The 26,597-nt window shown below is 32.6% G+C and overlaps 1 protein-coding gene across 1 annotated transcript in view; it reads right to left on the bottom strand.

The window, feature by feature from the left end:
• Window positions 1-26,597, bottom strand: part of LOC127713006 (TBCC domain-containing protein 1-like) — a 33,077-nt gene that overhangs the window by 5,331 nt on the left and 1,149 nt on the right. The window contains exons 2-17 of the mRNA XM_052219597.1: window positions 24,576-24,699; window positions 21,618-21,679; window positions 20,689-20,751; window positions 19,841-19,941; window positions 19,191-19,299; window positions 18,066-18,135; window positions 16,929-17,004; window positions 15,897-15,993; window positions 15,238-15,304; window positions 12,655-12,775; window positions 11,312-11,399; window positions 10,772-10,820; window positions 9,651-9,730; window positions 7,585-7,707; window positions 7,006-7,181; window positions 588-685 (exon numbers count right to left, since the gene is read on the bottom strand). Of these exons, the coding sequence (XP_052075557.1) occupies window positions 588-685; window positions 7,006-7,181; window positions 7,585-7,707; window positions 9,651-9,730; window positions 10,772-10,820; window positions 11,312-11,399; window positions 12,655-12,775; window positions 15,238-15,304; window positions 15,897-15,993; window positions 16,929-17,004; window positions 18,066-18,135; window positions 19,191-19,299; window positions 19,841-19,941; window positions 20,689-20,751; window positions 21,618-21,679; window positions 24,576-24,680 (1,485 nt within the window). The 5' untranslated portion in view covers window positions 24,681-24,699. The remainder of the gene's footprint in view (window positions 1-587; window positions 686-7,005; window positions 7,182-7,584; window positions 7,708-9,650; window positions 9,731-10,771; window positions 10,821-11,311; window positions 11,400-12,654; window positions 12,776-15,237; window positions 15,305-15,896; window positions 15,994-16,928; window positions 17,005-18,065; window positions 18,136-19,190; window positions 19,300-19,840; window positions 19,942-20,688; window positions 20,752-21,617; window positions 21,680-24,575; window positions 24,700-26,597) is intronic.

Raw genomic sequence — 26,597 nt, 5'->3', positions numbered from 1 at the left:
ATTTTTACCAGATTGGCATTTAAATTATAAGTGGTGTTTTTCTTTTAATACAGTTCAGGTAAATTATTTTATATGTTATGTTCTCAAAACTATGCACTTAAACATTTTATATTTGTAAAACTATGTTTTATTGCAATCAAACAACAGTTTAAATCATTTTTTTTAATTATGCATAAAGGGAGATATTATTTCTGTTTTACATTAAAGTGCTTACTTTATGCATATTATTATGTATCTACAGATTCAATTGAAAAAAAGTTATGCCTCTGTTACAAAATTTCTTATGTCTTCAAATTGCGCGTCTGGCGTATTAAATTATAATCCTGGTACCTTTGATAACTTTTTTTTCTTCATATACCAGTACTTGCACAATCTATTTAAATTACAGATCCTGTGTTCAGCCTTTGCTTACAAGCTTCTGACATCACTTCATTTTATTTTCTGTTCTTGTAATTATTATAGTTTTAACTTAAATACCTCAAACTGGCAACTTGAAAGTCTAAATTCAAAAAGTACTTAGCATTTGATTAAACTGAGAGAATTTTGGATCTGAACTAATTTCAAAATAATTGAACATGAAAACATACTGTAGTTGTTCCTTCCACTTCAAATGGAATGTTAAAGGTAAAGAATTCTGACACAGGTAACAGTTCCCATACTGGTCCCTCATCTTTGTGGTCTGGTCCTGCAGAAAACATTAAGGATGATTAAACAAAAGGTAACAGTTTGTATTATGTAGTTGACAAATGGAATGAAATCTGTCATTAGTTCACTCCTGTTCAATATACACTACAAGACTGACAATAGTGAGTTTATCACTTTGTATAAACATGACAGTGTAGTCAAAACTCATTGATAATGCTGTATTCACTGGATTAAAATTTACGCAAACAAGATTTCTGAGATACAAAATGTAACATTTCTTTAAATTTAGTTGGAAAATAGTTTGATCAATATATGAACTGTGTCGGATAGAAATCGACCTTATGCAAGTTCACATATACATGTACATGTATAAGACTTTGATTGATTTTGGAATATTCAAATACGAAACAAAAGATGAATTTCAGTCTGTTTTGAAAGGTTCTTTTATCAACTGAATTTTCAAACAGTTACATACTTTGCGTAGTGATTTTTCAACCGGAAATAGGTTAACAGTTGTAATGATATTCATTTGCATAAGGTCAATTTATTTTTTTTATTTTTTTTTAAATTATTTTCAAGAATTACAACAAATACAACACATCAAACATACATACAGTAATATTAGCAATACATTTTGAATATCTATTTATCTATAACAATAAGATTGTTGAAAATTCAGTTTTATCTAATATGAAAAGAGTATATAATTACGGAAAGAAAAGATAATTTGAGTTATGTACCACATGAGTAGGGCAAAGTATTTTATGAAAAAGGAAGAGGTTGCAATATCCTGTAAGATTTCAGTACATAATAAATTGTGCTATTAGATAAACTAATATATTATGTTAGTTTTGACAATAAGTATTTGCAAAAAATAAATGACAATTTGAATTATAAGAATATATCTTTAAATGCATTCCACATGGTATCAAAGTGCCCTTTTCTTTTATTTTTGACTGCTATTATTTTTTCTAAATTTTCATATATTTTAGCTTTTCTTTAATGGCACTGAGTGAAAGATCCTTTGAAAAACATCTACTGTTGTATATATGTAGGACTCGGAGGTGCAATGGTCACGCTGTAGTGTGATGGTCTTCGCCGAAGTGCTATGGTCTATATATGTCCTTAGTTATAGTTTCATACTAAATGAGAGCTCGTTCTCTTTAAGTTTGCTGCATGAGGACATTATTCTGCGTTAACAGTCTATCTTTACTTTGTTCCCCTCATCTGAGATTACTATATGTGTTAAAGTAATCTCAGCTCTCAGCTCTCATGAGCTCTACGTTTACCGTAATATCCTAAGACATATAGTATGTCTGCGGACCTTTATGTAGTTAAAGATTTCCAAGCACCATCGTACGCAAAAAACAAAACTTCTGTAAATTTCGAAAAGGATCTGCTACAGAGAGGCTAAATTTCCCCTGTTTACTAATTATTTCACTTTACCAGTAGTATTAAGAATGTATTTACTGTATTCATGTTGGATATACAAAAACATTCCACATTTTTTCTAGTTGCAGTAAAAACCACATACGGTGATAAGTTCATTAGGCACTTATTATATTGCTTTTTAAACAGCTATCACATTTTCATTCATTGAAATAAGCACTGGTTTTAATGGAAAGAAAATATTTGCATGTAGCGGCTGGAACGATTGTATGAATGTTGACTTCTTTTTGTCCAAAGTAAACTACAACGTTACAATTATGACTGGAATAAATCTCGATGATTTACTTAATAAACAAGAAAGCTGCTTCTAGAAAACATATTTACTTCTTCATCAACATGTGAACATGAAAAACACTAAAAATATAGTTTATGTAACCCAACGCACTTCAGCGTAACCACAATCGTACTTCGGCGTAACTATCAACAAGATAGCATAACAATGCCACCATCGCACTTCAGCGTGATCAAAAACGCACTTCAGCATCTAACCATTGCACATCAGCATGACCATCGCGGTTCGGAGTGCCATCGCGGTTCAGAGTCCTACATGTATATTGTTTCATGTATAGACAAGAGTGCACACGCTGAAATGTCTTGCCTTCTTTACTAATCATTGATATTATGTTGATAGTCCTAAATATAAAGCTTTATTACAACTGTCACATAAACTTAACATTAACCAAGTAAACTAAACATTGACCAATGAACCATGAAAATGAGGTCAAGGTCAGATGAACCATGCTAGGCAGGCATGTACAGTTAACAATTCTTCCATATAACAAATATAGTTGACCTATTGCTTATAGTTTAAGAAAAACAGACCATAACACAAAAACTTAACACTGAGCAATGAACCGTGAAAATGAGGTCAAGGTCATATAAAACCTGCGCGACTGACATATAGATCATAAAATATTTCCATACACCAAATATAGTTGAACTATTGCATATAGTATTAGAAAAAAAGACCAAAACTCAAAAACTTAACTTTGACCACTGAACCATGAAAATGAGGTCAAGGTCAGATGACACCTGTCAGCTAGACATGTACACCTTACAATCATTCCATACACCAATTATAGTAGACCTATTGCATACAGTATAAGAAAAACAGACCAAAACACAAATACTTAACTATAACCACTGAACCATGAAAATGAGGTCAAGGTCAGATGACACCTGCCAGTTGGACATGTACACCTTACAGTCCTTCCATATACCGAATATACTTGACCTATTGCTTATAGTATCTGAGATATGGACTTGACCACCAAAACTTAACCTTGTTCACTGATCCATGAAATGAGGTCGAGGTCAAGTGAAAACTATCTGACGGGCATGAAGACCTTGCAAGGTACGCACATACCAAATATAGATATCCTACTACTTATAATAAGAGAGAATTTAACATTACAAAAAGTGTTAACTTTTTTTTCAAGTAGTCACTGAACCATGAAAATGAGGTCAAGGACATTGGACATGTGACTGACGGAAACTTCGTAACATGAGGCATCCATATACAAAGTATGAAGCATCCAGGTCTTCTACCTTCTAAAATATAAAGCTTTTAAGAAGTAAGCTAACGCCGCCGCCGGATCACTATCCCTATGTCGAGCTTTCTGCGACAAAAGTCGCAGGCTCGACAAAAAATCAAATTATATGGGTCACGTTTTTGAACTTTTGATAGATCACCAAAAATAAAATTTAACTTATTCAATAGCAGCCTTACCCCACCAGATAAAAACCAATAATCAATATCTTGTAAAAAATTTTGGACAATATCACAATTCCACAGAATATGTTCAACAGTTTCATCTTCTTATTTACAAAAAGTACATAAAGGGTTATCAATAAGTTTGATTTTACATAAAAATTTATTTCTGGCAAGAATTCTGTGGTTGATTCTGTACTGAAGCCTCTGTAGTTTAGTATTGATAGTGACTGTAAAGAAGACTTTTTTGTTAAATAAACTGAATGTGACTTTTTTCCTTTGTAATACTGGTTATTTCAAGCATTCCTGTCAAGTTTTGTCATAATCAGTTCAATAGTTTGAGAAAAATTTATTATAATGTTAGACGACATCTACAGCGATTCGAGCAAAATTTCTTCGAAAAATCCAAACCAAGCCGCATCATGATAGAATATAGTGTGGACCAATAAATGATCAAATATTTATCTCATCTGCCTACAAACAGTTGAATATGATACAAAAGATGACTTTAGGATGATAAATACTACTAATGGACCTCTTTGTCTTCCTTATAAGGTCTCTTTTGGTCCATTTATACCTCTCATTTCCTCAAAATTTCTACTTTTTAGGCCAATAAATAAAAATTTTGGGGTAATTTTCACTCATTTATGATAGAAATGTTATTATAAATGATTAATTGAGTATTCAAGCTGAATGAACTATCCGTATAAAAGTTTACTGTCTCCAAGGAGGTTTTAATAAGTCCTTACGTAAAACTTAAATTTACGCCGCGTTCCAGAGAGGGACATAAAAAACTTCTTTTTTGGTGAATAATTTGCTGTTACTGCTTTAAAAATAATTTCATTTACTTAAAACTATATATTTATTAAAGTATTTCTTAGGAAAAATTTTCTAGTATAGCAGAATATAAGAAATAAGGAGAAAAAGCTCCCCAAAACTCTAAGTATGGCTTGTTCTGTCAACTAATATTCATGGTAAAGTCCTATTTCAAGGAAATTTTCTCATAAAATGTATTTTGGAGACTCAATCCACTCAGAATATTTCATTATTTGTAATATTTTACTTAAATAGCAAGAAATTTTAACACATGAGAGTACTCACAAGGTCAAAGGTGCATGTACAGCTTCCCATATTAGGTATAATACCATCATTGATTTTCCCCTATTAGTCTTTGTTAAATTTGCACTTTTCAAAAAATTGTGCAGAATTTATCTTTGTTTCAAATAAAGAAATACTTGGCATGAGTAAAGATTTATCCTGTCCAGTACTATAGAAAAAATTTCACATAACATTTCATTGCATATAAGAAAATAACCATCACTGGAAGTTAACCAATCAAATTTTCCCCCTTTTTTAACCTGTGTACAAGCTTTAGTAACAATGTAACCTCAAGTTTCCAAAATATTCTATAGAAACTCCAAATAAAGAAATGATGGTGCTTTGAAATACCCAAGATATATGTTTATGACTCAGAAATGTTTTACTGCAATGAAATGTAGGATCAATTACCTACAACTGTCAAATTCAAGGGAATATTTTTTTTCGACCTATTTTCGTATGCAACCGGATGTGACGAACTATGATTTGGTGGTATAACACCTAAAGAAGACTTTTTTGTTAAATAAACTGAATGTGACTTTTTTCCTTTGTAATACTGGTTATTTCAAGCATTCCTGTCAAGTTTTGTCATAATCAGTTCAATAGTTTGAGAAAAATTTATTATAATGTTAGACGACATCTACAGCGATTCGAGCAAAATTTCTTCGAAAAATCCAAACCAAGCCGCATCATGATAGAATATAGTGTGGACCAATAAATGATCAAATATTTATCTCATCTGCCTACAAACAGTTGAATATGATACAAAAGATGACTTTAGGATGATAAATACTACTAATGGACCTCTTTGTCTTCCTTATAAGGTCTCTTTTGGTCCATTTATACCTCTCATTTCCTCAAAATTTCTACTTTTTAGGCCAATAAATAAAAATTTTGGGGTAATTTTCACTCATTTATGATAGAAATGTTATTATAAATGATTAATTGAAGTATTCAAGCTGAATGAACTATCCGTATAAAAGTTTACTGTCTCCAAGGAGGTTTTAATAAGTCCTTACGTAAAACTTAAATTTACGCCGCGTTCCAGAGAGGGACATAAAAAACTTCTTTTTTGGTGAATAATTTGCTGTTACTGCTTTAAAAATAATTTCATTTACTTAAAACTATATATTTATTAAAGTATTTCTTAGGAAAAATTTTCTAGTATAGCAGAATATAAGAAATAAGGAGAAAAAGCTCCCCAAAACTCTAAGTATGGCTTGTTCTGTCAACTAATATTCATGGTAAAGTCCTATTTCAAGGAAATTTTCTCATAAAATGTATTTTGGAGACTCAATCCACTCAGAATATTTCATTATTTGTAATATTTTACTTAAATAGCAAGAAATCTTAACACATGAGAGTACTCACAAGGTCAAAGGTGCATGTACAGCTTCCCATATTAGGTATAATACCACCATTGATTTTCCCCTATTAGTCTTTGTTAAATTTGCACTTTTCAAAAAATTGTGCAGAATTTATCTTTGTTTCAAATAAAGAAATACTTGGCATGAGTAAAGATTTATCCTGTCCAGTACTATAGAAAAAATTTCACATAACATTTCATTGCATATAAGAAAATAACCATCACTGGAAGTTAACCAATCAAATTTTCCCCCTTTTTTAACCTGTGTACAAGCTTTAGTAACAATGTAACCTCAAGTTTCCAAAATATTCTATAGAAACTCCAAATAAAGAAATGATGGTGCTTTGAAATACCCAAGATATATGTTTATGACTCAGAAATGTTTTACTGCAATGAAATGTAGGATCAATTACCTACAACTGTCAAATTCAAGGGAATATTTTTTTTCGACCTATTTTCGTATGCAACCAGATGTGACGAACTATGATTTGGTGGTATTACACCTAAAGGGTATTTTGAATATATGTTTCCAAATGAAATCTTCGCCTAATATTTCACCCCTCCTCAGTTGTCCTGTTTGAGTTACATTGTTATTAATAAGTATTTTATACATATCTTTAGAACCTTTTTTTACTTTTAAAAAAGATTTGTAAGCAAACAGGTATGAATGGACACAGGCATACGGTCGATTTCTATCCGACACAGCTCATATAATAAAGAATATTCCAATACCTACCAACACATAACGGCTGATCCCAAAGGTTTTTTGAACTCCCTATTCCAACTTTGTTCATATGATCCTCAATGCTTGGATAGAATGTGTGATATGGAGCCAGAAGTAATGTGTCATTCCCACCAAGTATTACTGGTCTGTTTGGTGTCAGTGTATATAAACTACAGAGAGTACTGCCACTGGAAAAAATAGATGAAATAATGGTATTATACAGGGGTTAATATTGATCTCAAACAGAAGAGAATCTTATTACCATATAATGTCTAGATTAAAAAAAAACGGTAGTTTATCTTTGACAAATATTTATTTTTGTTTGATAGTTTTCTTCCAAAGACTATTCTTAAATGACTAAACTGGGGGTCTGGAGTATTGTATTGTATTTTGTTTTGATTTTTAGTGCATGAGGAATCACAAGGATATATACTGTAACAAAACTTGTAAGCTTATTGATAGTCTGTAAAATGTATTTCTTACTTCCCTAGTGTATTTTCATTCATCAAATAGTCATTACCACAACTAACCATCACCACATTAAATAATTTTCCCACATTATACATTTTTTTAGTAAAAAAACAAAATTACCTAATCATAATGTTTCTACAGGGTGCTATCAGTGTAACCTTCTCACAATGACTGAGATAGACTGTGGTTTCTACAGGTCCAAGAACTATGGTTGTACTTCTGCATTTTTCAATTGTAACTGATCTGAAAACAGAATAAATTATTTAACCTCAGTATGATTTTTTTTTCTATATAAAAAGAATGAAATATTAGTGCTACTACGTTCCATAATCCTTTCACAGCATATGTATTAGTCAATAGTTACAAAGACTTAGAAAATAAGCAATATAATTCCCAAACTTTTTCATTGAACAAAAATGATGTCATTTACTATTTGTGTTGTTTAAGGTCCTCAATGCTCTTCAACTTCGTACTTTATTTGGCCTTTTTAACTTTTTTAAATGATGATGATGATGATGATGATGATGATGATGATGATGATGATGATGATGAGGAGGAGGAGGAGGAGGAGGAGGAGGAGGAGGATTGATGATGATGATGATGATGATGATGATGATGATGATGATGATGATGAGGATGATGATGACGAGGATGATGATGATGATGATGATGAGGAGGAGGAGGAGGAGGAGGAGGAGGAGGAGGAGGAGGAGGAGGAGGAGGATGATGATGATGATGATGATGATGATGATGATGATGATGATGATGATGATTGATGATGATGAGGATGATGATGATGAGGATGATGATGACGAGGATAATGATGATGATGATGATGATGATGATGATGATGATGATGATGAGGAGGAGGAGGAGGAGGAGGAGGAGGAGGAGGAGGATGATGATGATGATGATGATGATGATGATGATGATGATGATGATGATGATGATGATGAGGATGATGATGATGAGGAGGATGATGATGATGATGAGGAGGATGATGATGAGGAGGAGGAGGAGGAGGAGGAGGAGGATGATGATGAGGATGATGAGGATGAGGATGATGATGATGAGGATGATGAGGAGGAGGATGATGATGAGGATGATGATGAGGAGGAGGATGATGATGATGATGATGATGATGAGGAGGAGGAGGATGATGGTGATGATGATGATGATGATGATGATGATGATGGTGATGGTGGTGGTGGTGGTGGTGGTGGTGGTGGTGGTGGTGGTGGTGGTGGTGGTGGTGGTGGTGGTGGTGGTGGTGGTGGTGGTGGTGGTGGTGGTGGTGGTGGTGGTGGTGGTGGTGGTGGTGGTGGTGGTGGTGGTGGTGGTGGTGGTGGTGGTGGTGGTGGTGGTGGTGGTGGTGGTGGTGGTGGTGGTGGTGGTGGTGGTGGTGGTGGTGGTGGTGGTGGTGGTGGTGGTGGTGGTGGTGGTGGTGGTGGTGGTGGTGGTGGTGGTGGTGGTGGTGGTGGTGGTGGTGGTGGTGGTGGTGGTGGTGGTGGTGGTGGTGGTGGTGGTGGTGGTGGTGGTGGTGGTGGTGGTGGTGGTGGTGGTGGTGGTGGTGGTGGTGGTGGTGGTGGTGGTGGTGGTGGTGGTGGTGGTGGTGGTGGTGGTGGTGGTGGTGGTGGTGGTGGTGGTGGTGGTGGTGGTGGTGGTGGTGGTGGTGGTGGTGGTGGTGGTGGTGGTGGTGGTGGTGGTGGTGGTGGTGGTGGTGGTGGTGGTGGTGGTGGTGGTGGTGGTGGTGGTGGTGATGATGATGATGATGATGATGATGATGATGATGATGATGATGATGATGATGATGATGATGATCATCATCATCATCATCATTGTTTTACCTTACCATAAGTAATGATCATCATCATCATCATCATCATCATCATCAAAGTCTGTTTTCAAATAAATAAATTACTTACCTGGGGCATTACCTGGGGCAATGTTTCAATAAACTGTTGACACAGAGTTATGTAATGTCTGTATGTAATTTTGATAGTAAAATGCAAATGATGAAATCAAAATTGCAATACTTTTAACATGTAAACTATGTAAATATATTCAATGTCAATGAACCATGACTGAAGGTGCAGGGAAAAATAATCTCCATGGAAATGAAACATGCCAATGCTAATACAACTGCTAACAAATACCATTGACTTATTGTAATACTGTTTAGTTACCTGAGAGGGGACAGTAAATATAGGTAAGAATAATGGCATCTGTGTATCTTCACACTGCTATTCTCTAATGTATTGGAACTCTGAAATAGTGGAACAAATACATATTAGTTTCTGATATCCACTGAATTTTTACAAAAAAATTGTTTGTTTGTAAGCAATTTAGTAAAAAAGTAAAATATAAATATAAATGTAAAAAGATCATCGAACAGATGCAAATAGGAAATTTTTAAATTAATTCGATCAAGCAATAGTGTACTGCTCTGTTACTTGTGGCCTCAAAAATGATAATTGATTAGATTATAAAATCCCATAGCTGTCAATTAAAAAGGGAATATCTTATCTCTTAAAATAATGCTTAAATTTTTTAGGTTTCATTTTTCTTGTGTCAAAAAAATAAAAAGACTCTGACTAGCATTTATTTAACAAGAAATTGCACATAAAGTCATGCATGATTTACTGACTCAGTCACCATCAGTTATTGATGAAAATTCTATGCTCAGTGGGTATAATTAAATTTGCCTGGCAGATATGAAAATTATGTAAAAGTATTTAACTCAAATGAAATTAGGAGATTTTGTATGATCCCCAATAAGACAACTATCCATTAGAATCTAAATGATGTGGATTTCAGTAATCATAATTATTTGTTTTCCCAAATATCAAATCATTCCTCATAACATAAGCTGAGTATCATGTTATAAAAGGAAAAATGGACAAACAATGTAATTGCAGTATACCATCTGTGAATGGGGTATGGAAAAGGCAAATTTCAGGAACATTTTGGGTAAATTGACAGAGGGCCTGAGATTGCATAAAATAATCATTTAACATTGAGTCTCAAAGCTTGTGCTTTTAATTACCAGTATCCTTGAGTCAAAGCAGTCAACACTTTTTGCAATTCTGTCATTTTTCAAATGAACTGTCATCATACAGCTCTATAACCTATGAAAAGGAACTATTTTAAGGGAAAAATGTTTTCTTTATTGAAGAGCATATTTCTGCACATTGATAAATTTTTGATGTGCAAATGATTCATGGACAATTTGGCTCAGAAACTTCTCCTTTAATAAAAACCTATACAGTGTAATTTCATAATACAGATGTTATCTTTCAACACTTACACGTCCAATCGTCTGTTTGCTGACCTGACTCATTATTATGATCTTGTTTCTAAAAAATAAACCAAAAAATTTCTTAATAAAAGAACTTTTTATCATACAGAATTCATTTCCCTGTTTTTGATTTAATAAAAAGTTGAATTTATGAAATTATTTTTAAAAAGATACAAACCCAAACAGAAAATAAAATATATATTAATAGAAATGATTGAAAATCTATCTAGATCTAAAGAGAACATTCCAACTGATACTTTTTATGAATATTTTATCAGATAAGATGACCTTTTTCAGATTTTGATTACATAATCTGCATCAAATCGGGATATTTTTGTAAGCTGCAGTATAAAAGATTTAAATGCTTTTCCAGCAATGTGTGTATGGACAGTGAGAAGGTCCTATTAATATTTTACAAATAATTTTAAATCTACTGTAAAATGTATGTCTTAAATCTTTAATTTTTTTATGCATGGTGAAGATAAAATCCCTTCCACTTCCAAAAACAATTATTTTTGAATCTGTTATATCTTATAATAGCATTCTTACCCTTTAATGTGTTCCTTTGGCACAACATGAGCATTTGTGGCTATTTTCCCTCTTTTCTTTGTTTCTGATTTAACATCCTTTTCCTCTCCTAAAAAACCAAAATTATTTCTTATAGTATTTATGTCTTAACCGTGTGTTCTTTGTCTTTGTCTATACCTCTGTTTTTTCTGGGGATTTGGTGTTGGGTGTTGGTGTAGTCTGTTTTACTGTCCAATATTTTTGGTATTTTCTGTTGACCTTTTATGTATTAACCCCTTCCACATCTGCATAAATTATTTATTTTTATGTTCTATTGATTCACTATTATTCGTTGGAATTTTTGTGGGTTTTGTTGGTACTGGGGATTCATGAATTTAAATGTTCAAATTTCCTATTGGCCTGTATGCAGTCAAGTGCAAAACAATTAAATAAAATATTAACAATAAATGCAAGTTTTCCTCATTGCACGATAATTGGAACCCACATAAATAAATGAATCCACAGTAACTTTTATCCTTGGTGGCTATTAAAAAAGGTTCATAGACAAGGTTAATTTTTTTAATCTACATCTATAAATTAGTTTTCATTTAAGGTGTAGGCTTTATTTCTAGAAATAATCTGGGGTAGGGTCTTTAAAAAACGGTTGAATTCAAACAAAGTAATTTTAAATTTAATCTAAACTTATATCTAGAAACTAAAAATGTTATTCTAACATTTGCAAATTTTAATGTATTAAAAATTTGATCTGTTCTCTTTGTTGTAAAAAGTGTCTTATATCATGATTCTGATATGCGAGTGTCTTACATTTATATATTATGATTATGATGTTATTAGCACCATCCAGTGATGCAATATACCTTATATATAATCTATACTAAGTATCAAATTCATAATTCATTTGTAATGGATAAAACAAGATTTTAATTTGATTATCTTATCTTTACCATAAAAATGTTCCTTATATGTAAAAATGTTCATTACCCTTTAACCCAAATAATTCAGTTGTTATATTTCACTGCTCTACAATTGCTACATTAACGCCTGAATGCATTGACAATGAAAAATCATCAATCAATCAATTGGAATAAGCTCGCAATTTATCTAACTTGATAAAATAGAGCTGATTAGCCACCTTTCTATGTCCATATTCGTGAAGAATTTCTAAGTGTGTTTACACTTCATGCCCTCGCAAGCAGGAGAGATTGATTACAGGGAGGGACTGAATTATTCAAGTTAATCACCCATTACAAATAGCTTGTATTATTATTATGAATTTACGATTAATCTATTTTGAAGAGTCCTATAATAAGATTATGGTTAAAGCAGTTTGTACTTGTTTTATATTATGACTATAATCAACAAACCTGCTCCTGCCCAAGACAATCTACGACCACTTGCTATGCAGGCTGATATACCAAACATATTTTGCACCAAACAATCCTTTATCCATAGCTGTAAAGGTCTTATAGTAAAACTTTTTGTTAACTGAAATGTAAAGAAAACATTTACCTATGGTCAAACCATTTTGTAAGGCCTCTTTAATTCTAAACATGAAACTTTTTTTGATATTTAGAATATAATTTTCAAGCTTTTTTAAGAAACGATGTCAGGATTACTGTCTAAACATACTTACTTTTGTAAATAAAAGTCTTGTCTTAAAACAAAGAATTTTAAAATAAATGTTGCTTTTTCACCATGAAGAAAATGAGATGTGGGTATATGTCAATGAGTCAGCAAACTAAAATCACTAGAAAACAATCGATTTCCATTATATTTCTGTGGAAATTTATTCAGTCATTTCAGTTTCATACTTCCTAATAGAAATTCAAAATATCTCACGTTCTTAATGTATACTTTACCAGTACATAACAGTTCTAATTCAAGCAATTATCTGATTTAAGAAGGAGACAATTAGATTTGCTTTATGTATAAATTATATCCTTAGGCCTTTTCTTATGTATAGTGTATGGCTGAACGTATGATAAGTATTATGTATATTGTAATGTTGCTTGTATTTTCCTATTTCATGTAACACCTGTAACCTACATTTGAGTAACCTGTTCTATGCTGCACTGTATATTGTAATGTTGCTTGTGTTTTCCTCTCTCATGTAACACCTGTAACCTACCTTTGAGTAAACTGTTCTATGCTGCACTGTATATTGTAATGTTGCTTGTGTATTCCTCTCTCATGTAACACCTGTAACCTACCTTTGAGTCACCTGTTCTATGCTGCACTGTATATTGTAATGTTGCTGGTGTTTTTCTCTCTCATGTAACACCTGTAACCTACCTTTGAGTCACCTGCTCTATGCTGCACTGTATATTGTATTGTTGCTGGTGTTTTCCTCTCTCATGTAACACCTGTAACCTACCTTTGAGTAGCCTGTTCTATGCTGCACTATATATTGTAATGTTACTGGTGTTTTTCTCTCTCATGTAACACCTATAACCTACCTTTGAGTAGCCTGTTCTATGCTGCACTGTATATTGTAATGTTGCTTGTGTTTTCCTCTCATGTAACACATGTAACCTACATGTACCTTTGAGTAGCCTGTTCTATCCTGCACTGTATATTGTAATGTTGCTGGTGTTTTCCTCTCTCATGTAATACCTGTAACCTACCTTTGAGTGACCTGTTCTATGCTGCACTGTATATTGTAATGTTGCTGGTGTGTTTCTCTCTCATGTAACACCTGTAACCTACCTTTGAGTAGCCTGTTCTATGCTGCACTGTATATTGTAATGTTGCTGGTGTTTTTCTTTCTCATGTAACACCTGTAACCTACCTTTCAGTAGCCTGTTCTATCCTGCACTGTATATTGTAATGTTGCTGGTGTTTTCCTCTCTCATGTAACGCCTGTACCCTACCTTTGAGCAACCTTTTCTATGCTGCACTGTATATTGTAATGTTGCTTGTGTATTCCTCTCTCATGTAACACCTGTAACCTACCTTTGGGTAACCTGTTCTATGCTGCACTGCATATTGTAATGTTGCTGGTGTTTTCCTCTCTCATGTAACACCTGTAACCTACCTTTGAGTAACCTGTTCTATGCTGCACTGTCTATTGTAATGTTGCTGGTGTTTTCCTCTCTCATGTAACACCTGTAACCTACCTTTGAGTCACCTGTTCTATGCTGCAATGTATATTGTAATGTTGCTGGTGTTTTTCTCTCTCATGTAACACCTGTAACCTACCTTTGAGTCACCTTCTCTATGCTACATTGTATATTGTAATGTTGCTGGTGTTTTTTCTCTCTCATGTAACACCTGTACCTGTAACCTACCTTTGAGTCACCTGTTCTATGTTGCACTGTCTATTGTAATGTTACTGGTGTTTTTCTCTCTCATGTAACACCTGTAACCTACCTTTGAGTAGCCTGTTCTATGCTGCACTGTATATTGTAATGTTGCTTGTGTTTTCCTCTCATGTAACACATGTAACCTACATGTACCTTTGAGTAGCCTGTCCTATCCTGCACTGTATATTGTAATGTTGCTGGTGTTTTCTTCTCTCATGTAATACCTGTAACCTACCTTCGAGTGACCTGTTCTATGCTGCACTGTATATTGTAATGTTGCTGGTGTTTTTCTCTCTCATGTAATACCTGTAACCTACCTTTGAGTAGCCTGTTCTATGCTGCACTGTATATTGTAATGTTGCTGGTGTTTTTCTCTCTCATGTAACACCTGTAACCTACCTTTGAGTAGCCTGTTCTATGCTGCACTGTATATTGTAATGTTGCTGGTGTTTTTCTTTCTCATGTAACACCTGTAACCTACCTTTCAGTAGCCTGTTCTATCCTGCACTGTATATTGTAATGTTGCTGGTGTTTTCCTCTCTCATGTAACGCCTGTACCCTACCTTTGAGTAACCTTTTCTATGTTGCACTGTCTATTGTAATGTTGCTGGTGTTTTACTCTCTCATGTAACACCTGTAACCTACCTTTGAGTAGCCTGTTCTATGCTGCACTGTTTGTAATACTGCTATATCTTGAATAGGTAAAAGGGATCTACAGAAAAATAACAACATATATTATTAAACTAAACACAAAAGGCGATTTTTACTGCTATTGTATCTTACACTTCCATTCATCTTAAGCAAAATATTTGATGGGCCTTTAAAAAAGGTTATTGGAAAGTGTAAAGGGATGAGGCAATTTGCAAAATTTTGCAAAATGCCGTTTTTTTTTATTTCCTTCCTCAGGTTCTCATCCTGTTTGTAGCTACATTGTGGAGGTACTTTTATTGTGCATTTTCTTTTAACAACATATGGTATTGATAATCAAAAAGGAAGGGAGGAGGGTTTGTGCACACGTACAAATGTTTTAACCCAACTACATTTGTGTGCAAATCAGGCTATGTAGACCAAGTGTTGTTTGTTGTTGTTTCTATGGTTGTACATCTTTTTTTCTGGAGAGTCAGATGTTGGTGATTAATGTGTGGTGTTGTACAGTCCAATGTTTGGGTCATTCCTCTTTTCCTATTATTGATGGATTATTTTAAAGTCACTGTCCTATCATGTTATAAAGTATGTTGTAGTAATTTATTGGGATCAAATGAATAAAAGCTCTTTCAAGAAATTTGTCTATAATAATTACTTACTTGCATTTATCTATGGAACCAGCTATGAGAAAACTTATTGCTGACAATGCCTGTACAGAAACCAGGGACTCTGATGGATTGTTTCTGTTATAAGACTCTGAAAAATTTAATTTATACCATATCACTTTACCTTACAATGAAATCAAAATCATTAGAAATGAATAAATTTCTGCTTTTAACAATTATATATAAGCAATGATACAAGCCAATGTTCAAGTATCCTACAAATGATGCTGTGTGATTGTCTTTTTGCTTGTAGTTGTTCTGTCCATAGTCTATTGTTGTGCAATTAATGACCAGTTTATATATAATTTACTACAAGTTCCTTCAATAAAACATGTTGTAGTTATCAAAGAGTAAAGTTTGAGTCTAGGCCTTGATGTAAGGTATAAAATATCAGATGCAGATCCAGGATTTTGAAAAAGGGGGACCTGAGGCCCCCAAACTAGGCAAAGCTGGAGTGGAACATATAAAAGTCTATGCATAAACAATATATATATGTAGCTCCATAAAGGGGGCCCTGCCCACCCCCTTTTTCCCCATAGATCCACCACTGAATATCTAGTTCAAAACAAATAAATGAATTGAGAATTTTCCTCCTGGTTTATATATAATAACGACTTTTAAAACAAAAATAAATAAAATATAAAGATTGAATTTTCAGGATAAAATGCTGTTCTATGAAATTTTATAAATTGAAACAGAAATTCTCTGATAGTTATTCCAAAAAATTTGAAAGAAAAAGTTCTTGTTCATTTGATATCTCATGAGCATAATCAGAAACAACTGTGTTTAAGTGGTATGCTAAAACTTGAATAGTCATTCTTCTATAGAATGTTTTTGTATGTTTGTGAGCATTTTACAACAAATTCAATACAATCATATGATATTACAGCAAAACCCAACCTATATCATAGTGATGATAGTTTGAAGTGTAAGGTCGATGTTGACACAATTAATTTAGACCTATCACACATCACAGCTCCTCTATAAATTGGTGTTTAACAGAAAACATTATTACGTAAAACTAACCTGGATCTACGAGAAGTTCAAGTATTTCGTGCATATTACTCTGTATATATACCAAATGACTGTGGTCATCTAAAGTCTGAAAAATAGAAAAAATACTTTAAAAAATTAACAGATACAGTTGTATTCATTAAATAAACCATGTGGTAATTAAAAATTCAATTTACATGCGTTCACTGTCAATCAGATGGTAAAACAGTTTAAATTCTATCAAGGCTGCACTATATCTAATCCTTTAAGTAAGTTACCTACTGTTATTTGTTTATTGATATTTTTTATTTTCTCTTTTTCCTTGCATTTGTTGATTGTCACATTTTCTCAAACATATTAAAAAAAAAATAATTATACCATTATCAATACAGTCCTTGCTCTATTTCATCCTTTTTCTTTTATATTCATTATTTGTTGAATAACAAGATACATCTTCCTCATTATGATGTATTACAAAATATATTTATTAATGTATTCAGATGCAGATCCAGGATGTTGGAAAAGGAGGGGAATGCCCTTACTACGCGATGTTTGGAGTGGGACATGTAAAAAGGCTATGCATTAACAATACATAAAGCTCCATAAGGTAGGGCCTGGGTAAGGTACCCTGCCACCCGCCCACCTAAATCCTCCTCTGGTATTAAAATAAAATTGTTTGTTCAAAAACTTTTCTCTACAGGATATATCAATAAACACCCATAAATCAAAGGTCATTATTACAGAAATATAAAAATGTGAATACAGAAAAAGATGCTTTATTTCCATCCAATGGGCTCACAAGGAGCATAATATAATATCGTTATAATATTATTTTTACAAATATAATAAACAATACAGTATACATAGTTACAAACACAAATAAGAAACAACAGTTTTCACATATTTGTATACATATAGGAGTATATATAAAACCTTCGTCTCAGGCACACCTCTACAAAGTTACTTAGTAGTATTAGTTTGACTTCACAATGTGTGTTGCTCTCGATAAGAGAAATAATGAAAAGTGAAAGTAGAGAGTTATAAATAGATCAAATAAAGAAAAATCAAGTTTGTTTAAAAGTCAACTTGAGTTTGTTTTCTTTTATCCACCGCCAGATAGTGTCTTGCATCCTGCGACTCATGGCCAGACAAAAACATACAAAGACTCACTTTATTTCCTCTTGGTGTAGATCTCCCTGTACCATCCAGATCTGGGGAACTACTTCTTGTTGTGGGCCATCTATTGTTGTGTTAAGGTTGAAAAGAGATCTGCTGCAATTTCATATTATATAGATAAAACAATTATTCATAGATGTATTTTTGTGTATTGTTAAGTTGCAGCTCATTTATGTTTACCCCACACTTCCTTTCATTCATATTTAAAATCAAAACTAACATGAGTTGCCAGGAAACTCCTCATTGTGGTTACAGGAAATATGGGAATCAAAAGGTCCATATCTGGTCTTAAAATATGACAGTTTTGTAAAGAAAAAAATGTATAAGATAAAATAATATTTTAACATGATTTATTTTCAAATAACTTTGTTAACTTTCTATGTATAAACATGAAGATGTGAAATGATTGCCAATGAGACAACTATCCATCAGAGACTTAATGGCATAGATTTTAGCAACTTTTCCTAGAGTCTTGTAATTTTAAAATTATGTTTTACTTTTAAAACTTTTTTTACATTATATTTATAACTAATTGCACCTAATTTTGACCAAAATTACTGTTGAAAATATATATTTTCATTTATTGTATTTCATGATATGGCTTATCAACAAATCACTGCAATTAGGTGAAAGAGACATAATTCTAAACAAGTTAGATTTAGATGAAACATTTTTCCATGTTAGGAATATAAATTTTCAAGCACATATCAGAATTGACTTCATCAAAACGATTTCTAATAGTATCATAACAAAAAAAATGAAAACAAAAGAAATCTCTGTAAACAGGACGTAAATTTGATAAATAATGAAGAAAAATACAGAATAATTTAATGCGATCTAACTTCTGTCACCACTATTAGAATTCCTACATATGTAGTTGTCATCTTGATAAGTGTATAAAAAATTTACTCCATTTCAAATTGGATTGTTTTTGGCCTAATTGTGTTGTTTGGTCTCAGCCTCATTGATATATTTATTGTTTATGCCACATCTACATTTTATTCTTATTCAAAATGATATAAATGATCCACAGGGAATACTAGTTTACCATTTTGCCATTTCAAATATACACCAAACACACCATACAAAACTGACATGAAATTGTTAATCAAAGGATACTCATCACCAGCTACAAGTGAAGCTTTCAAAGAAACTTTATGAATCTGTTGTACATATAAATACAAAACAAATTTCAAAGTGTTTACTTTTACTCTGGATTTCAGCTGATCTGAAATAAACATAAAAGTACATCTAAATGTAAGACAAAATTCATAACTTATCAAACAACTTTCAAAATTTGCATTTTAAGCAGAGATCTCAAAATTTTGCAATATAAGTAGAGATCTCAACATTTTGCATTTTAAGTAGAGATCTCAAAATTTTGCAATATAAGTAGATATCTAAAAATTTTGTATTTTAAGTAGAGATCTCAAAATTTGCATTTATTAAAGTACAGATTTCAATTTTAGCCATTATTACGTTCTTTACTTATTGCAAAGTTTACCTTTGATCTGTAAATGCATCTAAATTAAATGAAAATTGCAAAGAGAATGCATATTTGCAAACTTTTCTTACTCTGAAACATTATACAGGTATATGTTTGGCTTTCCAATACTTTTGCCTTGAGTGTACCTTATTAAGGTTATTCCAGAAACATATGTCATGCTTTTCGGCACAGAAAAATCGATTTTTTTCTATCCATACAAACTATACGAAAATACCTGCTAACACTGAAAATAATTCTTAATAGATTTGACTACGCCACATACCTCTTTCTTGTTTTGTTGAACAATTTGACATTTCTTGATCCCATTCCATTCTCTCAATAGGGGATATGTCTTCACTAAACAAATGGCAAGTGTGGAAATACCTTAAAATAAACAGCATTCATGCATATACTTTGTTATTTATCAAAAGACTTATTTTTCATTAAAAGAGATTATTGGAATTTTTATCAGATAAGATACAAATTTTAAGATCATTGAAAACTCATTCATTTTGTGATTTGCACAAATATATGTAAAATAAACTCCAAACTACACAAAAATTCACTTCATATAATTTATTATCATCATTTACAGGATGTGAGTATACTCAAACACATATATTTTATACAGATGATTAAAAAAAAAATGTCATTCAATTAACATTTCTGCCTATAGAGCATGTTCTCATAAAGTCATCATAGAATCAAATCTGTTTTCTACTAATCCCATTTAAAGCAACAAGAGTTCTCTGTCCAGCTTGAAAAGGAAATCAAAATGTACACATTGGAATATTTTTGAACTGTACTGCATTTAAATAAAATTACTTTCGTTTTTTTCCCAATGTCTTTATGAATATAATTTGTAGTTTTAAAATTATCATTCCCATGACATAAATTTAAAGTTCAACTTTGAAAAATCCTAACTTCATTTTGCTCTTTATTGAGCCCTAACATTTTAGTTCCTTTGAGGGAACAGCTGCAATTCCTGAAATTGCAATTGCCATATTTAAACTCAGTCTTCAGTTTTCATTAGGCTAGAAGTCTCTAATTAAATCTTGAAAATGATGGTCAGTTGTTAAGTATATTTCTTTTTTTGCACTTAACCTCTTCTTTCATAATGCTACTACTTACATCCATGCTAAATCTTCTGTCAACAGAAGCTTGTTACAAGCTATGTGTCTCCATACAGAATAACTGTAGTAAAGAATAAAAAAAATTGCTAAAAAACAATTTCAATGTATTATAATATCCAAACAACAATCAATTATAAACAGTATAATCATATTACATCAATAATATATCAGAATTTACTATTTATAAAAAGAATAAGCAAGTTTATCGGTCCATAAAGTTTCATTCACATCATGTCTAGATTCTTAACTAAATAATGATATCTATTTGGTGTAGATGCTTGTCTGTTGTCTATGCATAAATAATGAGAACATGCACAGGAGAAAACATTTAACAAACACAGAAAATACATCTTATTACATAAATGTATCCAGGTAACAAGGCTTTTGTTGACGTTTTTTCATCTATGCAGTTTCATTAATGAGCTTGATATACATAGAGCTTTTCAAGTACCATCATAAATCCACAGCTTTCAAATTTTTGGTTATAAAGTTTTTTGATTAATGTAAATTGAGAAAAATACACCACTCTTAGCAATCATGGTGACCAGGTTTTATTTGTGGAGCAAAGCAAAATTCTAAAAGGGATTCAGCATCAGAAAAACTGGCAAACTTAGAAAGGAAGTAAACAGAACTCTTCTGGTAGATGCCTATGCTTTTTGTCTCCATCACCATGATCCTTGTTTTTAAGTGTATACATGAAAGTATGAGACACTAAAATACACGAGTCTATGTTTTCCTTCCTTATGTGGATCTTTTCCCAATATAAGTTAAAATACATGTATCAAAAATTAATAAAGAGCTGCTGAACCAACGCCTCCTATGTTTTGTGCTGGTAAGAGTTCCCTTAAGTGGATACCAGATGGTATGCAGGGTTGTCAGATAAAAAATCGGTATGTATCAAAAATGTATACAAATAAAAATTCATACCTTATTTTGGGGAAACAAGACTCTCCTTTATTTTTAGCATATATGACAATTTTCTTTATATTCTACAAAGATAGATAGAAATTTATGATTAGAAGCAGTTAACAAAATCATTGGAACAGTAAAGAGAAAACTATTCTTGAAATATAATGTATAAAAAAAGTATAAAATTGAAAAAGGTCAATTATAACAAATAAATGAAAATGAATTGAAATATACATTTTAAAATAATATCTTGCAAATATCTACCTGTAAATTATTTTTTTTCCTAATGTCATACTTTCAATTTTGTTTTATTAAAAAATAAAATCATACAAGAATAAAATGCTCCGCTGGGGCACAGCTTGATACGACCGCAAAAGGTCGAACCCTGAACAGCTGGGGCAAGTATGGACACAACATTAAGCTTGATACAGCACTGAATTTGGATTGTAATTAAATATTTGACACAGCATAGGTTTCTGACACAGAATGAATGTGGTCTAAGAACTTAAAATTTTTTAATTTATCTATTCAAACCATATCATTATTATTTGCTTTTATATATAAATCAGAAATAACCAATTAAAAATGGAAAATTAAAAAAAAAAAAAGGAAAAAAAAATCCCCCCCCCAAATTTTTTGAACCCCCTTATGATTCATCACCCCCAAACTCAATCCCAGCCTTCCCTTTGTGGTATGGTACCTTGCAGTACAATTTCAGAGAGATCCACACACTTGAACACAAGTTATTGTCTGGAAACTAGAAAAATGCTTGTTTTTTTGCCCCTTTTTCATGTTTTTGGCCCCAAATTTCTTAACGTTTAGGGCAATTACCCCCAAACTCAAACCCAGCTTTCCCTTTGTGATATGGAACCTTGTAGTACAATTTCATAAAGATCCATTCACTTACACACAAGTTATTGTCCTGAAACTAGAAAAATGCTTGTTTTTTTGCCCCTTTATGGCCCCTTTTCCTAAAATTTTGAGGCAATTACCCCCAAAATCAATCCCAGCCTTCCCTTTGTGGTATGGTACCTTGCAGTACAATTTCAGGGAGATCCATACACTTGAACACAAGTTATTGTCTGGAAACTAGAAAAATGCTTGTTTTTGGCCCCTTTTTGGCCCCTCATTCTTAACGTTTTGGGCAATTACCCCCAAAATCTATTCCAGCTTTCCCTTTGTGATATGGAACCTTGTAGTACAATTTCATAGATTCATACACTTACACACAAGTTATTGTCATGAAACTAGAAAACTGCTTGTTTTTTGCCCCTTTTTGGCCGCTAATTCCTAAAATTTTGAGGCAATTACCCCCAAAATCAATCCCAGCATTTCCTTTGTGATATGGAACCTTGTGGTACTATGTCAGAGAGATCCATACACTTACACACAAGTTATTGTCATGAAACTAGAAAAATGCTTGTTTTTTGCCCCTTTTTGGCCCCTAATTCCTAAAATTTGGAGGCAATTACCCCCAAAATCAATCCCAGCATTCCCTTTGTGATATGGAACCTTGTGGTACAATGTCAGAGAGATTCATAAACTAACACACAAGTTATGTCTGGAAGTTACAAAAATGCTTATTTTTGGCCCCTTTTTGGCCCCTAATTCCTTAACTGTTGGTACCATAACCCCCAAATTCAATCCCACCTTCCTTTTGTGGTATTGAACCTTATGGTAAAATTTCATAGAGATCCATTCACTTAAACTAAAGTTAGAGTGTGAAAACCAATGTGTCTTCGGACAACAACGACGACGACGCCAACGTCATACCAATATACGACCGCAAAATTTTTTTGCAGTCGTATAAAAATTCTTTTATTACCAAATTTACCCGGATAAAACAGTTGTGTTTCTTCGTCTTTTGACAAATATCTTTTTTTTTAAGTAAGAAATTGAGAAAAAGCATAGTTATCTCCAATGTAAATAAGCAATCTCATTTTGTGCTGGTGTTGTACTGTGGATAAATTTATTACTTTTCATTTGAAACAAATTTTCATTCATTTTATGACAAGGACCAAATGACACACTATAACATGAAACAGTTTTAAATCTCTGTCAACAGAAAACCTGACATTTTGCCTGAGGTACTGTAATTATTTTAAGGTAATCAGTTAAATTACTTCCCTTTCAAGATGTCCAACAGAAATTTTTCACTTCATGCAAATATGAATGTACTTCATTTGTTCGAAGTTTCATTGAAATTATTTGACATTCATTTACTAAGAGGAATTGCACATTTAAGAACCATGGAGAACAAGTGAAACTGCAAGCTACTCCACACTGATGATACCCCTGCCGCAACTGTATAATTTTAATAGTGTAAAAATATGTAAGTGTTCGGTAAACAGAAAGTTGCTGAGTGATGAATCATCACACTGTATAGCTGACTTATATAAACCCTGAAACCAAATTTCAGAAATCCTTATGATGTAGTTCCTGAGAAAGATGCGATGAAAAATATTCATGGGACAGATGGACGGACGGACGGATGGACAGACAGAGGTAAAACAGTATACCCCCACTTTTTTTAAAGCGGTACGTAAAAAAGAAAAGCTCAAAATTTTGTTTGCACAGGCTAAGCTACCTGTAAACTTAAAACAAATCAACAGAATATAAGAGTCAACACTTTTTTGGTTGTTGATTCTAAGGCTTTCTCTGGCTAAAATATTTTGGCATTTCATGGTGTATAAATGAATGATTAACAAAGTTTTATTTAACAATCAAGACAGTAAGCTTTAGTCTGTCCTATTAATTGCAAACAATTGAATTTTAAATGGTGATAATTTGGATAAGTTACATTTTGTACATGTTTACATGTACATAGTAAATGCTGTTATTGCAAAAATTTTATCCATTGACATGATTGATGTAAAGACCTTTTCAAAGGGATCTTGCTGTGAAGTCAGTATGTTTTTAAACCAAAACAGCTGGTGTATTACAAGGTGTTTATATTTTAAACATGATAATCCTTACATTAAATGTGAGTCTAGGATGAGGAGCTATTGGTAGAGCCCCATAACTAAATAACTCTGATTTAACCCACAGGGTGACATTAGAATCACTCCCAGTCGACATCATGTTGGCATTAGCTGTTCATCTGAAAGATAAAAAACATGTTTCTAAATTTGAATATATAAAGCAGCCTGAAACATTTTAATCATAATTATCATCACTATAACTCATTCATTCAATTGATTTTTGCAATATGAAGTGATAACATTCCTCATTAATGGCATAGTTTTATTCATGATATTCCCATGCTTGTCATGTTAAAAAGAAAAAGAATGTGTCTGAGGACATGAATGTCCCCGCTCAAGCTTCAAACAAACAAAAATGGGACAGATGGACAGAAAGACAGAAGGATGGAAGGACTAAAAGACAGATGGATGGAAAGACGGAAGGTCAAGGGTAACACTTAATGCCCCTGTCGACTACGGCAGGGGTATAAAAATAAAATAATATAGAAATTGATGATTAAAACGTAAAAATAAGAAAAAGAAAAATACTAGGCTGATCATTGATGTACAAAAAACATCTAGAAAACTCTTATCAAAATTCATAAATTTAATGATAAAATGTCAAATTTATAAAACCATAGTACACTCTAGCTGTTTAAACAAAATCAAGACAGTTATAACCTTCAACAATATTTACTTACCTAAAACTTTGTACGACAGTGAATTTGGAAATTTTGAATTAGCGATCACTGTTTAGCAAAAGAAACTGGTAATGGTATGAAAATTCTCTTAGACTTTAGACTATGTACAAATTCATGTTGACATTGTAATGTTCTAGAAGATGTACATTGTACAAGTATTATCAACAAACAATTATGTAAAGATTGTTGTTGATTATCTAATTTAATGAGCTGCCTTAGTGTATGAATAGCACAGAAAAAATTCAAGCTTTATTTTAATTTGTATATATGCATGCTGAAAGTTAAATTATTAAAAGCAATGAACCTTTGGTGTTTTTCTGACAACACAGAAAGAAAAGAAAAAAGAAATCTTTTAATTAAGCCTCTTTCACATGTGAAAATTTACATGCATGTGCAAATAAACATATTAGTAAATTTGCCAGGGCCTGTTAATAACAATCTAGAATGAAGACAAGGCAATATAAAAATAGCACAAAATGTCAAAAGCAGGTCAAAATGTGCTAAGGTAAATGCTGTTGGTAATTGATACTGCTGCTCAAGGAAACAAAAAACTCAGAAACAATGTACAACATTCCCAACAAAAAATTAAATTGAAATCTCCAGTATTTGTTAGAAGCAGCTCAGGCCAATAAGTATTTAAAACTGTCAGATCAAAATAGAATTGACACCTGTGAATTTTATATAGACCTTATTGCCCATATTGAATAAGATTTTTAATGGTAGTAATTGCACTATTCAAAAAGACAAATAATCTAGTAGTCAGTAAGTAGTACTTCAGCTAAAACCTAATATAAAGTGTTATCTAGTAGTCAGTTAGTAGTACCTCAGCTAAAACCTAATATAAAGTGTTAAGTGTTTATTATGTAAGCAGTATGTATGTATGTATGTATGTATGTATGTATGTATGTATGTTTGTAGATCCTTTAGTTAATTGAAGCACCCCTAGAGAGCTGCGAGGGTACAGCATGTACAGTGGAATCTGTGTATATTCCCTATTAGGATTAATGGAGATGCGTCACTAACTTATATACATAAGCTTATTTTTATCAGAGACAATTGTTGACCCAACACAAAGGGAGTGTTAGGACACCGGGAAGTCCGTTTTTTATGGTTGATGAAGCTGAAGTGATCAGAGAACCACTGAGCTCCTCAGCATGAATAGACAAACCAAATAGGTATCAGCAGATTGATCTCCAGGTCAAAGTTAGGGGCCACTTTAACCAACCAAGGCCCAAAATGGTATCAGGTCCATTTGCTCCCAGAACACATTCAAACCCAACACGTTCCCACCTAACATGTTCCACCCCCCCCCCCCCCCCCCCCCCCCCATGTGATTA

Source organism: Mytilus californianus, unplaced genomic scaffold (assembly GCF_021869535.1).
Source record: "Mytilus californianus isolate M0D057914Y unplaced genomic scaffold, xbMytCali1.0.p SCAF_8, whole genome shotgun sequence".
Taxonomy (NCBI): Eukaryota; Metazoa; Mollusca; class Bivalvia; order Mytilida; family Mytilidae; genus Mytilus; species Mytilus californianus.
Note: the sequence above shows the minus strand (reverse complement) of the source record. Positions and strands in the feature narration are given on the sequence as shown.